This window comes from Vanacampus margaritifer, chromosome 2 (genome assembly GCF_051991255.1).
Source record: "Vanacampus margaritifer isolate UIUO_Vmar chromosome 2, RoL_Vmar_1.0, whole genome shotgun sequence".
Taxonomy (NCBI): Eukaryota; Metazoa; Chordata; class Actinopteri; order Syngnathiformes; family Syngnathidae; genus Vanacampus; species Vanacampus margaritifer.
The window spans coordinates 673,719-691,445 of NC_135433.1; the positions used below are offsets into that span (position 1 = coordinate 673,719).

At 46.4% G+C, this 17,727-nt stretch overlaps 1 protein-coding gene across 5 annotated transcripts in view; it reads right to left on the reverse strand.

Annotated features, from left to right (window-relative positions):
* kcnq3 (potassium voltage-gated channel, KQT-like subfamily, member 3) overlaps positions 1-17,054 on the reverse strand; it is a 52,488-nt gene extending 35,434 nt beyond the window's left edge. For 2 of the 5 annotated variants that reach the window (XM_077556839.1, XM_077556837.1), the window contains exons 1-2: positions 10,925-17,054; positions 9,985-10,398 (exon numbers count right to left, since the gene is read on the reverse strand). In XM_077556839.1, coding sequence (XP_077412965.1) covers positions 9,985-10,268 — 284 coding nt within the window. In that variant the 5' untranslated portion in view covers positions 10,269-10,398; positions 10,925-17,054. The remainder of the gene's footprint in view (positions 1-9,984; positions 10,399-10,924) is intronic. The other 3 variants (XM_077556841.1, XM_077556840.1, XM_077556838.1) reach the window with 2 other exon arrangements.
* Positions 17,055-17,727: the final 673 nt, after the last annotated feature.

Sequence of the window (17,727 nt, forward strand, 5' to 3'; positions counted from 1 at the left end):
GCGGTTAAGGAAATGGATGGATGGAAGTTCTCCCATATTTACTCTTATCGTATCGCAAAGCATAACTGTTGCAGCTGCAAAACAGGAAGTGTGCCCTTTTCACGAGATAGAAACACTTTGCGGAGGAACTGTTGAACTTTGACTGTTGAAACCTTCAGCGCCGAAGAAAGACGATGTGTCTGTATTAGTATCTGCACGAGGACTCAAATCCGTGATGGTTGCTGCTGTGTGTTCCCCCAACCTTTAGGACAGCAATGATTGTGTAACCAGGGACCGCCCTAAAAAAAGTCAAAAGAGAGGGCTTGACAGAATGTGCTCAGAGTGGTCGGAGGTTGTAATCTGTGCACATCTCTGTCCATTCTCCTGGCGAGCAAAAAGAATCAAAGTCTCTTGTCTTTCTTCCGTTCTTCTGTTCTTTATTAAATGTTCAAGGTTGACTGAAACCCACACGTTAAAACAATTAGGTGTGTTTAAAGATGTCAGATGAATTGACATGAAATTATTTAAAATAAAACGATTTGATGAACAATGATTTTACACAATGTGATTTCAAATCAAATCATGTCAATCATTCAAATGAGCACATTTTGATTGGATGAAATAGTTTAGACATGAAAATATTTGACCTAAAATGACTTGAAAAAGAGTTGAGGAAAAGAAGAGTTGATTTAAAATGGGTTGACGTAAACTATTTTGATGTTGAATTCATTGACGTGAAATGAGTTCATAAGTTGACATAGAGTTGACCTAAATAGAGTTTATGTAAGAATATTTTAAGGAACAAGAGTTGACATCAATTTTTGGGGAGTAAAAAGCATTAGACGTGAAACAAGTTACTGCAAAAAATTTGGCGCCCCCAAAAAATGGAGATAATGATTTGGCGAAAAAAGTTTTGTGCTTATCAAGATTTGCCGTGAATTTAGTTGGCGTGGCGTGATTTGGTGGGAAAAAAAGAGTTTGACGTCAAATGAGTTCATGCAAAAATGATTGGACGCAAAAAGATTTGATTCGAAATGACTAAACATGAGACGTGAAATAAGTTGACATGCAATGATTTGACGTCAAATGACAACAAAAAACAATTTGTTTATAATCATTTCACGAGACACGGTTTGACATCCAATGATTTGATGTTAAATAAAATAAAATAAAAATGATGTACAAAGAGTTGACTTCATTTGGCGTAAAAAGATTTGATTTAAGAAGAGTTGGCGCAAAGCTACTTGGCGTAAAGAGATTTGTCGGCAAAGACTTTCACGTCCAATGAATGTCAGTGCAGTGATGAGTAACACTAATTAAGTCGGTCGCCTTAAGAGCAATACCAATAAAGTACGTCTTCTGGTGGCTAACGCTAACGACAATAAAGTATGGCGTCCCGTATGGCGTCCCGTGTGCGCGCGCGTTAATGTGGCCCCGAGCTGTGCTTGCCGCTGATTTACGGCGCCGGGATGTTTGTTGCGATGGGACGTCTCGCCCAGCGCTCGCGCGGCTCCTCCATCACGTCAGGCCGCGCCGGCGAGCGGCGTGCTCATGATTCGCCTTTAACGACAAGCGACAAGCCAGTCGCCATCTTTTGCTTCCCGCAATCCATCAAGTGGCGTCGCCGTCACGACCGCATGGGAAACAAACGCGGCGCCGTTAGCCTCCTGCTAACCGGCGCTAGCACATCCATCAACGCAAACATCCAAGCGTTTGGCAAAACTTCATTTCATTTTGGAATAAGGCCGGAACATAAAAGGTGGGAAAAGTCACGCACTTCCCAGACGCGCTATTAGCATGTTTATTGGCTACGACATTTACAGTCGTCGATTCAAAGCGAGAAGCGTGACTTGATCCAATTGAAGAACTCGACTTCAAGCAAAGGAAAAGACTTCGACTTCGGCTCCGGTTTCTCGAGTCCATTGAAAGAGTCACTTGACTTTGTGTACTTCAAGTCGTCCTCCAAAGTCAGTGAGATGAATCAGCTGGTCAAAAGAGTCACAATGAGAGTCGATTTAGGGAGTCACAACAACTGAGTCCATTTAAAGAGTCAAAGAACGGACTTCATTTGGAGAAGTTCCCGTTACTTTAGTCCATTTAAAGAGTCACTTGACTTTGTCTACTTCAAGTAGTCAATTCAAAGAGAGTGACATGACTTGGTTGATTGAAAGAGTCGACTTCATGCAAGTGGAAAAAAAAAATCCTTTCTAGAAGTTGATTGAAAGAGTCACATGACTTAAGTCCATTTAAAAAGTCACATGCCAAAGTCAATTTCAAGCAAATGGCTTGTCTGAGGTCGTGCATCTATGACGAGTGCGCTTATTACAATGTCTTAGCATGTGCAACAATGTGCTCAAATTAGCATAACTTGTGGCTAGTTTTATTAGCATACCTCTCATTGCAAGTCACAGTCCAATTAGCGTGTCAAGCAGCATCCGCACTTCTTTTGCTGCGCGTTTAATAGCAAGTGTTCGTTTGTTGTCGTCCTAAAGGTCATTTGTTGTGGTTGCGCTTTAGCTTCTCCTTCCTGCCACATTAGCACGTAGCTCGCTAATGTGTCCGCCGACCTCCCGAAGACACGACGTGTGCGCATCGAAGTGCTTTTCCACAGCTTCAAAGTCGAGTCCCGCCGGGAACGTAAAAGAAAAAAAAAAATCCAACGCGTAAAAACCAGCTAATCGTTTCCATCGATCCGGAAGTGTCAAACGTGACGGCCAGACGGCAGCCGGTCATTTATGTACATTTGATTAGCCGGCGCTAACGACTTCCACGTGACGTGAAACGACCGCCACCGCAAAGTGAGCGCTAACGATACTCTTGCTCTTAATCACCGGCGGCACTTCCTGATACCCTCGCATTGATAGGGGTGTCTTAAGTCCAGGTGGCGGGCGCACGCTCAAACAAGTGGTCAAGTGGTCATGTGGTCATGTGGTCATGTGGTCGCCCCCCCCGACTCTGAAGGACGTCCATTTTGACCACAAAGCTCTTTGAGTGCACAAAAAAACGTGTTTGAAGCAGGATGGAAATCTCGCAGGGAGCAATAAAGATGAAGGCCCTCGCAAGGCCTGGCGTCCAATCAGAAGCTTCGCCCACCGGGACCACCGTGCCCTCCCCACGCCCTCCCCGCGACCTCCCACAATCCCCGCTGCAATTGAACGCCACCCAGCAGGACGACCATTGGCTCATTACTGATGAGCTTGCGAATCTCGCTTGTCGGTCATCCACTAAGTCAGGTTGGCCTGATCTTTTTTTTTTTTTTTTTCTTGTGAGAGAGCTCAGTAGCGTTTGATTAATTATTGTTTACCGATTCGACACGTCATCATCATTGCTCTCTCTATTTATTTATTGATCTGAAAATTCCGGCTTCTAACTGAGTTACTGCATTTAACAAACAGGTTGCAGTTTGTTCCATGTCTGAACGGCACTGAAATCAAATATTAAGGCTTAATGTTCCATTAATAGAACATTCTTCCATTCTTAACGTGTGAACCCTAAGTAAGACATTTTGTTGAATATTGCCATAAAAAAATGGATGTTTAAAAATCGATTCGGCCGCATATCGAATCGATTCGAGAATTGCGTGCTGTAATATCGCCATATATTGCAGATCGATTTTTTCTAACACCCCTAATATATATATACCCCCCCTTAACTCTTTGACTGCCAGACGTTTTCAGAAAAGGGATGCCGTGGGTGCCAGCCCATTTAAGCATTTTGACTGATCTTTCAAGGTCCATAGAAAATGATGTGTTTGGACTATGGAAACACACGTACTACCAAATGAAAGATTGGACTCTCATCTTTCATCAGAAAAAAAAAGTTTGTTTCTACCTTATTCCGTTTTTCATTAATCAACAATAGAAAATGGTTAGTTTCACCTCTGTTTTGAAACAAACGTCTTTTAACGTCTTTGGCACTCCTCCGTAGGATTTTACTACGCGTTATTTAACGTTTTTGGTAGTCAAAGAGTTAAAGTTTACTAAGTCACATAGTCAATGTGACCTTTGACCCTCCTGTTATGTTGGTTTCTCAGCAACAGCAATAATGTTCCCGCCCGATTAATTGATGAGAAGTTTCAGCGCAAAAAACGACTCATTTGTATCTTCAACTTGAAAATGGGTCAATTTGACCCGGGCTATGTTTAAAGTTGCAAAACCATTCCGATAAAAATAGCTTACTGGCATTATTAGCCGTTTCCATTGCACATAAAGTACATCAAACTTAATTTCTTAGTCAGTTGATGTGAACTTTCATAGTAAAAAAACCCTGTTGGGTCAATTTGACCCGGTATATCGAAAGCATCCTTTTTCACTGCAAATATGTCGAAATGAACGTTTTTGTATTGTCTGTCGGTGTCAAGATTGATAAAGAATCATCTGACGTCATCACCTGACGTCATCACCTGACGTCATCACCTGACGTCATCACCTGACGTCATCACCTGACGTCATCATCTGACGTCATCACCTGACGTCATCACCTGACGTCATCACCTGACGTCATCACCTGACGTCATCACCTGACGTCATCACCTGACGTCATCACCTGACGTCATCACCTGACGTCATCATCTGACGTCATCAACTGACGTCATCAACTGACGTCATCATCTGACGTCATCAACTGACGTCATCATCTGACGTCATCATCTGACGTCATCATCTGACGTCATCACCTGACGTCATCACCTGACGTCATCACCTGACGTCATCACCTGACGTCATCACCTGACGTCATCACCTGACGTCATCACCTGACGTCATCACCTGACGTCATCACCTGACGTCATCACCTGACGTCATCACCTGACGTCATCATCTGACGTCATCATCTGACGTCATCATCTGACGTCATCATCTGACGTCATCATCTGACGTCATCATCTGACGTCATCATCTGACGTCATCAACTGACGTCATCAACTGACGTCATCAACTGACGTCATCAACTGACGTCATCATCTGACGTCATCATCTGACGTCATCATCTGACGTCATCATCTGACGTCATCAACTGACGTCATCAACTGACGTCAGATGATGACGTCATCATCTGACGTCATCATCTGACGTCATCAACTGACGTCAGATGATGACGTCATCATCTGACGTCATCACCTGACGTCATCACCTGACGTCATCACCTGACGTCATCACCTGACGTCATCATCTGACGTCATCATCTGACGTCATCATCTGACGTCATCATCTGACGTCATCATCTGACGTCATCATCTGACGTCATCATCTGACGTCATCAACTGACGTCATCAACTGACGTCATCAACTGACGTCATCAACTGACGTCATCATCTGACGTCATCATCTGACGTCATCATCTGACGTCATCATCTGACGTCATCAACTGACGTCAGATGATGACGTCATCATCTGACGTCATCATCTGACGTCATCAACTGACGTCAGATGATGACGTCATCATCTGACGTCATCATCTGACGTCATCATCTGACGTCATCACCTGACGTCATCACCTGACGTCATCATCTGACGTCATCACCTGACGTCATCATCTGACGTCATCATCTGACGTCATCACCTGACGTCATCATCTGACGTCATCACCTGACGTCATCACCTGACGTCATCACCTGACGTCATCACCTGACGTCATCAACTGACGTCATCAACTGACGTCATCACCTGACGTCATCATCTGACGTCATCACCTGACGTCATCATCTGACGTCATCAACTGACGTCATCATCTGACGTCATCATCTGACGTCATCATCTGACGTCATCACCTGACGTCATCACCTGACGTCATCACCTGACGTCATCATCTGACGTCATCACCTGACGTCATCACCTGACGTCATCATCTGACGTCATCACCTGACGTCATCACCTGACGTCATCACCTGACGTCATCATCTGACGTCATCACCTGACGTCATCACCTGACGTCATCACCTGACGTCATCACCTGACGTCATCATCTGACGTCATCATCTGACGTCATCAACTGACGTCATCAACTGACGTCATCAACTGACGTCATCATCTGACGTCATCATCTGACGTCATCATCTGACGTCATCATCTGACGTCATCAACTGACGTCATCAACTGACGTCAGATGATGACGTCATCATCTGACGTCATCATCTGACGTCATCATCTGACGTCATCACCTGACGTCATCATCTGACGTCATCACCTGACGTCATCACCTGACGTCATCATCTGACGTCATCACCTGACGTCATCATCTGACGTCATCATCTGACGTCATCATCTGACGTCATCACCTGACGTCATCACCTGACGTCATCACCTGACGTCATCACCTGACGTCATCACCTGACGTCATCACCTGACGTCATCACCTGACGTCATCATCTGACGTCATCATCTGACGTCATCATCTGACGTCATCAACTGACGTCATCAACTGACGTCATCATCTGACGTCATCATCTGACGTCATCACCTGACGTCATCATCTGACGTCATCAACTGACGTCATCATCTGACGTCATCATCTGACGTCATCATCTGACGTCATCAACTGACGTCATCAACTGACGTCAGATGATGACGTCATCATCTGACGTCATCATCTGACGTCATCAACTGACGTCAGATGATGACGTCATCATCTGACGTCATCATCTGACGTCATCATCTGACGTCATCACCTGACGTCATCACCTGACGTCATCATCTGACGTCATCACCTGACGTCATCATCTGACGTCATCATCTGACGTCATCACCTGACGTCATCACCTGACGTCATCACCTGACGTCATCACCTGACGTCATCACCTGACGTCATCAACTGACGTCATCAACTGACGTCATCAACTGACGTCATCATCTGACGTCATCATCTGACGTCATCACCTGACGTCATCATCTGACGTCATCAACTGACGTCATCATCTGACGTCATCATCTGACGTCATCACCTGACGTCATCACCTGACGTCATCACCTGACGTCATCACCTGACGTCATCACCTGACGTCATCACCTGACGTCATCACCTGACGTCATCATCTGACGTCATCACCTGACGTCATCATCTGACGTCATCACCTGACGTCATCACCTGACGTCATCACCTGACGTCATCATCTGACGTCATCATCTGACGTCATCATCTGACGTCATCATCTGACGTCATCAACTGACGTCATCAACTGACGTCATCAACTGACGTCATCATCTGACGTCATCATCTGACGTCATCATCTGACGTCATCATCTGACGTCATCAACTGACGTCATCAACTGACGTCAGATGATGACGTCATCATCTGACGTCATCATCTGACGTCATCATCTGACGTCATCACCTGACGTCATCACCTGACGTCATCATCTGACGTCATCACCTGACGTCATCATCTGACGTCATCACCTGACGTCATCACCTGACGTCATCACCTGACGTCATCATCTGACGTCATCACCTGACGTCATCATCTGACGTCATCACCTGACGTCATCACCTGACGTCATCACCTGACGTCATCATCTGACGTCATCATCTGACGTCATCATCTGACGTCATCAACTGACGTCATCAACTGACGTCATCAACTGACGTCATCATCTGACGTCATCATCTGACGTCATCATCTGACGTCATCATCTGACGTCATCAACTGACGTCATCAACTGACGTCAGATGATGACGTCATCATCTGACGTCATCATCTGACGTCATCATCTGACGTCATCACCTGACGTCATCACCTGACGTCATCATCTGACGTCATCACCTGACGTCATCATCTGACGTCATCATCTGACGTCATCACCTGACGTCATCACCTGACGTCATCACCTGACGTCATCACCTGACGTCATCACCTGACGTCATCACCTGACGTCATCATCTGACGTCATCATCTGACGTCATCATCTGACGTCATCAACTGACGTCATCAACTGACGTCATCATCTGACGTCATCATCTGACGTCATCATCTGACGTCATCGCCGTGCGGCGTGACGGTTGTAACGACATGCAGCCCGGCACAAGGAAGCAATCACAAACGACGCCGTTGGAACGACGGCACAGCATCGGCCCTGTCAGTCTTGACAAGTTGAAAGGTCACCGATTTGACACGCACGCGCTTTGCACACGAGCGCTCGCTCGCACTGCAGCAAGTTTTCCCGTCGCTCCGTACCAAGCGTAAATGTTGATGTTGGTGCTGCGGCGGCGGCGGCGGCGGCGCTCTGATGACGATGATGTCACGGCACGCGTTGGCTGACAAAAGCCGGCGACACCTTCGCATATGGGGCGGCCATATTGATGGATGGGACGCCAGACGCACGCTGACGGCTGACTCACCGAGTGTCATCGCGGCGCCATCCCTCGCTCGCCTTTGACTGCCGTTTGCCCGTTAGACGGCGACAATCGCTTTTGGGAGGAATGAGCGTCGCGTGTTAAAGTTCACACGCAGCCGGCGTCCAATCTTTTCGATGCCTTCCGTGTTCCGCTCAAAGTTGGCTGAACTGCAGCGCTGCGTCTCCTCGCGGTACCTTTCACGCGGGACGGTGACGCGGTAGAATATGGAGAGAGAAAAACATCTGCAGTGTGAAAGGGGTTAACGTCATCCCCGTGGATTGTTTTGCTCAATGAAATCACAGTCGTGTCCTTCGGGAGGAATTTGGACAGTGGCGGCTTGCCAGTAGGGGGCGCTACGTACGTTCCGACAAGACAAAACATTTCATCAAAGAAAAAATGACAGTAAAGTGAAAAAAATACATTGAAATGCGCAGAAAAAAAAAAATGAGAGCCTCCGTGGCATGATTTTTTTTTAATGTGTTGAAATTGGACTGATGTGCATCGGCTGAATTATTTGGAAGTTGACGCATGTAAAAAAATGTGGAGGAATAAAAAATAGCAATACTCTCGTGTTGTTGGAGTTGTGAGGTGACCCTCATCCTGTTCGAGGTAATAAATAAGAAATAGGGCCAAGGTGGGAAGCAACATTCCAGCGCCGAAGATTGCCGAAGATTGCCGAAGATTGCCGACGATTGCCGAAGATTGCCGACGATTGCCGCAAGCGATTTCATGACAAGAAGAAAAGACAACTCGAAGGATTCCTGCGACGGACCAAACTTGGCCAGGAGGCCGACGGGAGTTTTTTTCGTATCATTTTTGCAGTTTGATAGCATTTATTTATTTTTTGCTGTGTGGTTTGTGCTTGTTGTAAATAGTTTTGAAAGTTGTCCGCGAGGGTCAATCGAGGTCAAACTGCAATCAATGAAATTATGCTCGCAAATGAAAATCCGCGACAGAGTTAAGACGCAACGAACCGAACCACAAAGGAACATTGTTACGTACTGTATATAGTAAGTTTTTTTTTTTTACCCTATTCTCACGCTTAACTCATTGACACGCAGCCATTTTGACTGAAGCAACCCCCTTTGCTCCCGTTTTTTTTTTTTTACTGGATTTTGACAGATTTTGCAAGGCCCACGGAATATTGTGTTCCATTGTTATAGAAAGCTACCAAAAGAAAGATTCAAGTCTCGTTTTCATCAGGATAAAAAAGGATATTTCTATCTGTTTCCGTTTTGCAGCAATTTGCATTCGAATATTGCAAAGTGTCATCATTATTCACAAATCTGTTGCAAAGACACCTTTTTACAACGTGGCCCTGGTTGATCTCTTATACTCTGCTGCCACCTGCTGGCCGTTTCTGTCATAACTAGCATTGCTTCAAGCATTCTCTTCAGTTCAGAAGCTGCATCAAAACTTTCTGTATTCTCTAGCATTAAAAAAAACAAACGTAAAAACGTATAAATACGTTTTCTGGACCAGAACGTATATTTATAAATTTTGGGGAGATCATGATATTGTTTTCATTGCGATTAGTAACAAGTCGATGTCAATCGCCCGCACATGCCAGGAGGCCAAGAAACAACGAGTGGCATCCAAGCACGACGGCCAAATGTGTTCTGACCCAAAGTGGAAGCGAAGCCCAAAAAAGTGAGAATTGTTGATGGCGTTACTCACACGAAGGCGTGGTAGAGGAGGGCCCACCCTCGGGGTCTCTCCAGCGCGTCGTAGATCAGGTTCTGAATCCTCCTCTTGCGGGCGTTGTTCCTCTTGGCGGGCCGGCTGTAGTTGAGGGGGGTTTTGGCCAGCAGCCCGATGGCCGTGCCCTGCGAACCCCGCTTGTAGTCCGGCGCCGCCAGCAGGGCGCCATCTTTGGCCCCCCCCACTCCACCCTGCTGGTCCGAGGGCTCCTTCTTGTGGTCCTCGGAGCCACTCGCCGCGCTCCTGGAGCGCAGTCCCATGGTCAGTGCTGCTTGCCCGGGTCGGGCCGCATGCCATGGTCCGGTCCGGTCCGGGTGCCCCCCACCCGCCCCGTGCCCTCAGCCTGGGCTCATTTAAGAATGCCGGGGGAGGTGCTGGCAGGCGAGGCTGCTGCAGGACAAAACAGACAAAAGTGGCGTCAAATCACGGCGGAGGCGCGTCGCTGTCAATCAGCTGCTTCATTCTTTGACTTCAGAGTCCAACTCGGTTCTTATGAGTTTTTCTTGTCATTTGGCCCCAGATGGCTTCAAGCGTACAGTCGAGCCGCGCTTTTCGCTGGTGATCAACTGTGCAAATCTGCGTATCAGTGCTGTTGATTATAAAAGTGCCAATTATAAAATCGACAAAAATTCTTGTTGACACGTGGATGCTGCGAATATGCATTTTCAGGGATCGGTGAATCCGCTGTTGCCGAACCGCGAGTCACGGGGGTCTACTGTATTATTATTAGTAGCATTAATAATCTGCGACTGAGACGAAAGCAACACCTCAAAACGCACGGCAGACAAAAGAGCTGGAAGCGCGCGTGCACGCAGCAGCCCTCACTCGCGCACGCGCCACAATTCATCAAAACAGTTGCTTGTCATTTTTGTTTGTTTTTTTGTCGGGAGGAAAGAGAAAACAAAGAAAGGCTCACCGGCAGGCATGGCTCGGCTCTTCCTGGCTTGCCGCCTCCATGGAACCCGCGCACGAATCGAGGAAGCCGCAACGGGCACGACTCGCCAATTCGCCAGCTACAAAAAACAGAAAGAAAAACAAAAAGGAAAGGAGAGGAGCGCGAGGAGGAGGACGAGCAGGCTGGAGACGGAGGCGGCACGAGGAGATGAAGGAGTGAAGAAGGAGTGAAGAAGGAAGGAAGGAAGGAAGGAGGGAGGAAGGAGGGAGGTCGATACTGGAAGTCGAGCAGAAGCGAGGCGAGCGCCGTGCGCGTGCACGCAGCAACACGGTGGTGCGTGCGCGCGCGAGGACGAGACGAGCAGGTACACCTTGTTCACCAAAGAAACGGGCACGGGCACGGGCACGAGCACGCGCCTGGCCCAGAGGAAAGGACAGCACGGGTGGGCAAAAACAAGTCAGGACATCCGTCACTGCACAATCAATCGACATCACGTCGACCGATCGATCGATCAATTGATTGATTGATTGGCAGCCCATTGGAGGGCGGGCTGGATTCACACACACGGCACACGCGCAACACGTGCACGCACATTCGCACACAGTTTTTATTATATGTCATTATACATTGAAAAGGAAATGATTTGTGCGGTGCTTTATGGTTCATTTTATGCATTGTGAAAACTTTGAAGTGCTGATGGTTCGAATCGGTCAGAAAGTGTGCAAGGAGGAAGTCAATGGGTAAAAACAACAACAACAACAACTCTTTATTTGAGTTTTACTGAACGAAGTGCCAACTATGAGCCCAATGAGCGCAAGTGTTTCAAGTAGGAATGATAAAGATGGACACATTTTTCTTTAGATGTAGAAAACATCAAATGTAGCCCATTTTTATTGAATGTCTCACTAGAGTTTTTCAGAGCAAATTGTGCTATTTTATTTGGTGGACGTAGAAAGCAGACGTCGAGACGTCCCACATAAAGCAAACGTGTGGAAATTGGAGAAGAAGAAGCAAGTTGGTGAAAACGGAAGAGAAGAACCAAATAATAAGTCAAGAAATGAGGCCGTTTCTGGAGAAATTGTGAATGAATGCAAATGAAAGAATATGGAAGGATTTTGAATGAATTATATGAAATCATCTTAAATGATATGAAACGATGTGGAATGAATTGAACAGTTCGACGTTAGAATGTTTGAATCCGCCCCACAAAAAAGTGAACATTTTAAGGTGGAAAAATAAATAATTCTTCCACTGCGAAAAATTGGAATTTAATGTAGAATACAGTGTTTCCTCATTTATTTATTTTTTTACTGGAGTTAAGTTCCAAAAATTACTCGCAAAATATTAACTTTGTGTTTTACATTTATTCAAAATGTTTTAAGACGCTAAAAGCGCTCACCACACAATTTATACACTTTTTGTCATCGAGGCGTTGACATTTTCACACGTTTCTCTCCTTTAAACATTTTCAAACATCAAACCTTTAGAAAATCGATCAAATAGATCATAGAAAATTGCACGCAAAACAGCCCGGTGGCGAAAAAGTGAACTGCGTCATCGCGAGGGAACACGGAAATGCTAAATTGGAATTGTAGACATTTTTGGAACTTGAAAAACGCTTTGTGGTTGAAATGGATTGAATGTGTCAAGACACATGTTGAAGGTGCGAATAACTAAATGTGGGAGTTTTAATGCGTTCGTTGGGTTGTAAGAATTTTTGAAATGTGTTTTTCAGAAGTTTTGAATGGGCTGAAAATCTTGTCGAAGGTCCCATTGACACTGAATGGCCAATTTTGGAGCGACATTGAAATGTAAACGTGGTTGAATAACGGAACAGTTGTAATAAAAATCATTTTGCTGCCGAATAACACGTGAATGCTCCTCAGCGATTGCAGGTCGTAAATTTAAACACGACTTGCAAAGTGGGAGCGCTTCATCAATAAACGATGCCAATGAATCGTTTTGGGATTGATTGATGCGAGTGAGGCAGGACAGCCATCGCGAGAAAAAAAAACAAAAAACAAAACATGAGCAGGTTGCAGAGATTTGCTGGAGGCCGACGTCTGCCCCGAGTTGCCCCGAGTTGCCCCGAGCTGCCCCGAGTTGCCCCTCGGGATGCGCTGACAGCCGCGCTATCGTTAGCCCCGCCCCTCCCGCATCGCCAGCAACAGGATTACTGCCCTCCTAAAATAGATTGATGAGTTCACTTAATTGTCGCCACCTGCGACTAATTAGCGCAGAATGAAGTGTGCTCTTCATTCAAGCAAGAGTTGAGGCCATTGAGGCCAAAGACGTCCGAAAAGCCGGAATTTGCTTCCTGCTTCCTCGTGACGCTCTAAAAAAACACAAGAAAAAAACTTCAATTCATGTCTGCCGTTTATCAACAGTTCATCCGATGAGTGAAAATTTGCATTGGCCAGCTCAGGCAACTTGAGTCGATTTTTTTGGATTACGCGTTTGTGCAATTGTACATCCACTACAGTAGGTGGCAGCAGAGGGGAACTTGTTGACAGAGTGTGCAAAGAGTATTCACTTACTTAAATACTAATAAAGCAATTTTATAGATAAAAATACTATTTGGAGCAACCCAAGTACGTAAAGACCATAAAAGTGGGCAACAAACTTTTTTTTCAGTCTTTAAATGAGCTTGAATTCATCTTTTTGTCATATTGTATTTGTTAAATATGCAAGTAGATCAACATGCAGGAAATGTGCTCAGTTTGAAAAAAAAATAAGATTTTTTTTTTTTTTATTGCAAACGTCATCCTGCAGTTCTATTTTATGTCCTGGCGAGTTTTGCTCCGACCAACCAATCTGTGAGGACGAATGAGAAATGTGAAATGTGGTGAAAGAAAATTCTCATTGCATGCTTTCTCATTCCAATGACGGCAGCACAGATTGTGAAGGCCCTGAGCAGAAAAATGATTGGAAAGAAAAGAAAAAAAAAAGCACATCGACACACGTGCAGTCAAGAGAAACCCAATCAAAGGACGGCAAAAAAAGAAGAAGAAGACGTACAGGAAGCAAGTCAGGAAGAGGACAGAAATCGTGTCGCTAAAACCAAACGGTCTGACGAGACGCAAATGGCTGGAGAAAGCGGATTGGTTGAAACGACGAGCCGTCCCGATGAAGACAAAAACGTCAAGATTAGCGATCAGATGATGAGGAGGAGTGAGAGGAGGATGAAGATGAAGAGTAGGAGGTAAGCTTGTATTTCGAGCTGAGCACGAAGACACCAAAAAAAATTGCTGAGCTTGCCGTCTTTTCCACTCCAACGTCGTCGTCTTCTTCTGCTTCCTGTTACACGACGTCGAGCCCCCCGTGGGCCGCCACCGACCGGGGAACTTCGGGGTCTGCGAACCCTCGTCAACATCTTCATCGTTCTTTTGTTACCGAGCGAAACCTCAAGTCATCCAAGAAATCTTTTTGAGCGTCGACCCACAAGCAGGTGTTCGCTTGACGGAAGAAAAGGCCTTTCTTTTTTGCCCTTGGCTGCGGTTTGGAGAGATGAAAGCAAAGGCAGTGTGGGGGGGGGGGGGGAGGGGGGGGGCGCTGGGTGATACTCTCACGCCTTAAATTATTCATCCAAAAACAAGAGAGGGAGGTTAGAATGGAGGGAAGGACGTCATCGTTGCAGCCAGTCGCGGATGCAGACCGTCTTCGCTTGCTTCCATATTTCTGCATTGAGGCCGCGGGTGGGAAAGGTTCGATGTGCACGTCCACACAGAATTTCCACTTGCTCCGACCAACCAATCAGAAGGCGGAGAATTGACGAGGTCGCCAGCGCTCACCTTTTTAATGCGGTTGCTTTAACAATCCCGTTGCGAAAATCGTCACATCAGCAAACGCTGCTGATTGTGAACACTCTAAAAACTGTTGGGTCAAAAAGAACACAAACTGGGTTTAAAAAAAAAAAAGGCACTGAAGCAACTTTTTTGTTTGTTCATTTAACCCCAAAAGTTGGGCCAAATGAGGAACACACTGATTTTTACCGTCAAAATCGAATATCAGCCAAATTGGGAAGACAAAAATAATGAAAGACATTTTAGAATTGAGCTTACAAACGCAGGTCAGGCCTTGCTGGCCGTGACCGCTCGCCACACTGATCCGTCCATCTGTCCGTCTAGCCGTCAATTTGGAGGTGAGGGGTCACGTCAACAAGGTCCGAGCCAGAAATCTCCATCAACTCCGTCAACACGCGACGGAGGGTCGGCCGGCGGACGCGGCGGGAACGAAAGCAGGAGGAGGAGAGCGAGAGAGGGAGTGAGCAGCAAGAGGAGAAGAAAAACAAAGAAGGGTGGAAGGCAGGAAGAAAGGATGAAGAGGAGAGGAGGAGGAAGAGTGACAGGATGAAGTGAAGAGGTGAAAGCGACAGGAAGAGGAGGATCAAGTGATTTTTTTTTTTTAAAAAAGGGAAAAAGTCAACAAGTCGGAGAGGAAAAGAAGTCAATGAAAAGAGGAAGGAGAGGAAAGAGATGTAGAGAAGAGGAAGAACGGGAAAACTTGAGGATGAGTGAAGAGATGAACAAGTAAGCAAGAGGACAGGAAAAGGGAGGATGAGGTGGTGAAAGAGAGGAAGACAAGAAGAGGGGAGGAAGAAGTCAGAAAGAGAAGAGGAAGAAGGAAAGAAAGGAGAACAAAGGAAGAAGAGAGAAAGAGAGAGGAAGAGATGAAGTAAAAAGACGGCAAAAAAGGAAGATGACAAGGAAGAGAAGATGGAGGGAAAGGAGAGCAAAAAGAGAGCGAGAGAAGGGAGGAAGAGAAGATCCTGAGAAAGGAGAGAGAAAATGTGAGGAAGAAGTGAGCAGGATGAGAAAGAAGCCAGGATGAAGTGAGCAGCGAGAGAAGAGAAAGTCAGAAAATGGAAACGGAGAGAGAAGATGAGGAAAATGACAAAAAAGAAGCGTGATATGAAGTGACGGGTTTTTTTTTCAATAGGTTTTAAGTGAACTAATGAACACACACTCACTTGCACACACACATAATCACCCACATACAAAAAAATAAAAAATAAATATATTAAAAAAAATAAAATGAAAAAAAAGGAGAGCAATGATGACGACATGTCAAATCGGTAAAATTAGCGAATGAACAATACTGAGCTCTCCAGGAAAAAAAAAATAAAAAATGAAGTGATGTGAGGAGGGAGGAGGAGAAGAAAGAAGGTGATGGAAAAAGAAAATGGAAAGAAAAAGAGGAGAACATGAGAAGAGAACAAGTGAGGAAGAAGCGAGACGAGAGGAAGACGTGATGGACAAGCAAAGGTGGAATTTGTGTTTGTCCTCAAAGCGTCTTTTACAAGCAGGTCTTCACACTCAATGCAAACAAAGTCCGCCCGGTCCACAATCCTCCTCCAGACGACAAACTCACTCAGCCAACAAAAGCGTCTCCTAAGAAAAATGCGAGCTGGAAGGCCGGACTATCAAAGAGGATCGAGCTCAGCGAGCAAGCGGCGAAGGTGCAAGCGGCGAAGGTGCAAGCGGCGAAGGTGCAAACGTCTCGGCTGCGCTTCTTCGCTCGCGTCAACGAGCTCACGCGGATTGCGTCGCCGCCAGCCCGGCGCTCAGCAGCCGCGACTTTCGCTTTTGCCGACGTTCTGGAAAGCTGCGCTAGCGATCGCACCTGTTGATTGCTAGGTGAGTCAGCTAGACCCGATGGCGACCCGATGGCGACCCGACGGCGACCCGAGGCTCGGCGACATCTCCACGAGGAGACATAAGGAGTCGCAGGAAAACGAGTCTTGGAGTTCTCCAGAAGAAGTTTTACTCGGACTCGGACTCGGCAGACTGGCTTTTTCAGCAAGACCGGTCGAGAGCGCTTGCGTGCTGTCTTCCCGCTGGCGCCAAGAGCGGCACGCGAACGGCATGCCTCGGAAAAAGTCGACAAAATGTCGGCAAACTCTTTAGCAATTGAGTTTGTTTTCCAAAACCAGAAGGAGTTACTTTGTAAAGCGGCGTGTGAGCGCAACACTCTGCGACGGACGACGTGGACTAGCAAGACGCGAGGACGCGAGGAGGACGCGAGGAGGACGCGAGGGTTGTAGCTTGAGGGATGGAAACATTCGCCATTCGTGCGCCGCCGATCATTCTCAAGTCGCTAAGTTGGTAACGTTGTCTTTCAGAAGTTGCAAGTTGGCTTTTCTTAAGATTGTGGTTGTCGTTAGCTCGCTAACGTTGACGTTAGCGAGCTAACGTGAGCTGGAGTTGATTAACACCGAGCTGCGTTGTTAACAAAACACAAGTCGCGCTACGACACCCTGGCGCGTTGCAGTGCGCGGACTTCAGAGCGTATTTGCGAACGCGGTCAACATTACAGCCGAAGCTAGCTTGCGTAGCGCTGCCAAAAGCAGAAAACCGGGACACATTTGTAGCCGGCAGCGTCCTCTGCTGGCGTTTCGGCTGCAGAAAGTCGATTGCTGAAAACTGCACTCGATTGTACCGCTAACTCTCGACCAAGTCTTGGTCTTCTTTCGGTATCGATACTCTCTGGTCTCCATAATGTCTTGGTCTCAGTTGGCGAAGTCTTCACTACAACACGAGTCAATACAAACGAGCCTCGTGGATACGCAAAAATATGAAAAAGAGACTTTAATACTCAGTGGACGGACGGCTTTTGGTCTCAAATGTCATACCGTCATCGTTGTTGGGGTTTTGTCACAGAATGGAGCAGAAAGTTAACCGGAAAGGACTTTATTGATCACAGGCAAGAACGGAAGGATGTCACGGAGCCGCCGCACAGTCGGTAAAAACAAAGAAGTGACTTGTGAGTGAGGAAGAGGAGAGACAAAGAAGTCGGATGGCGGGTGCGAGGAGTCGGGAAGACGA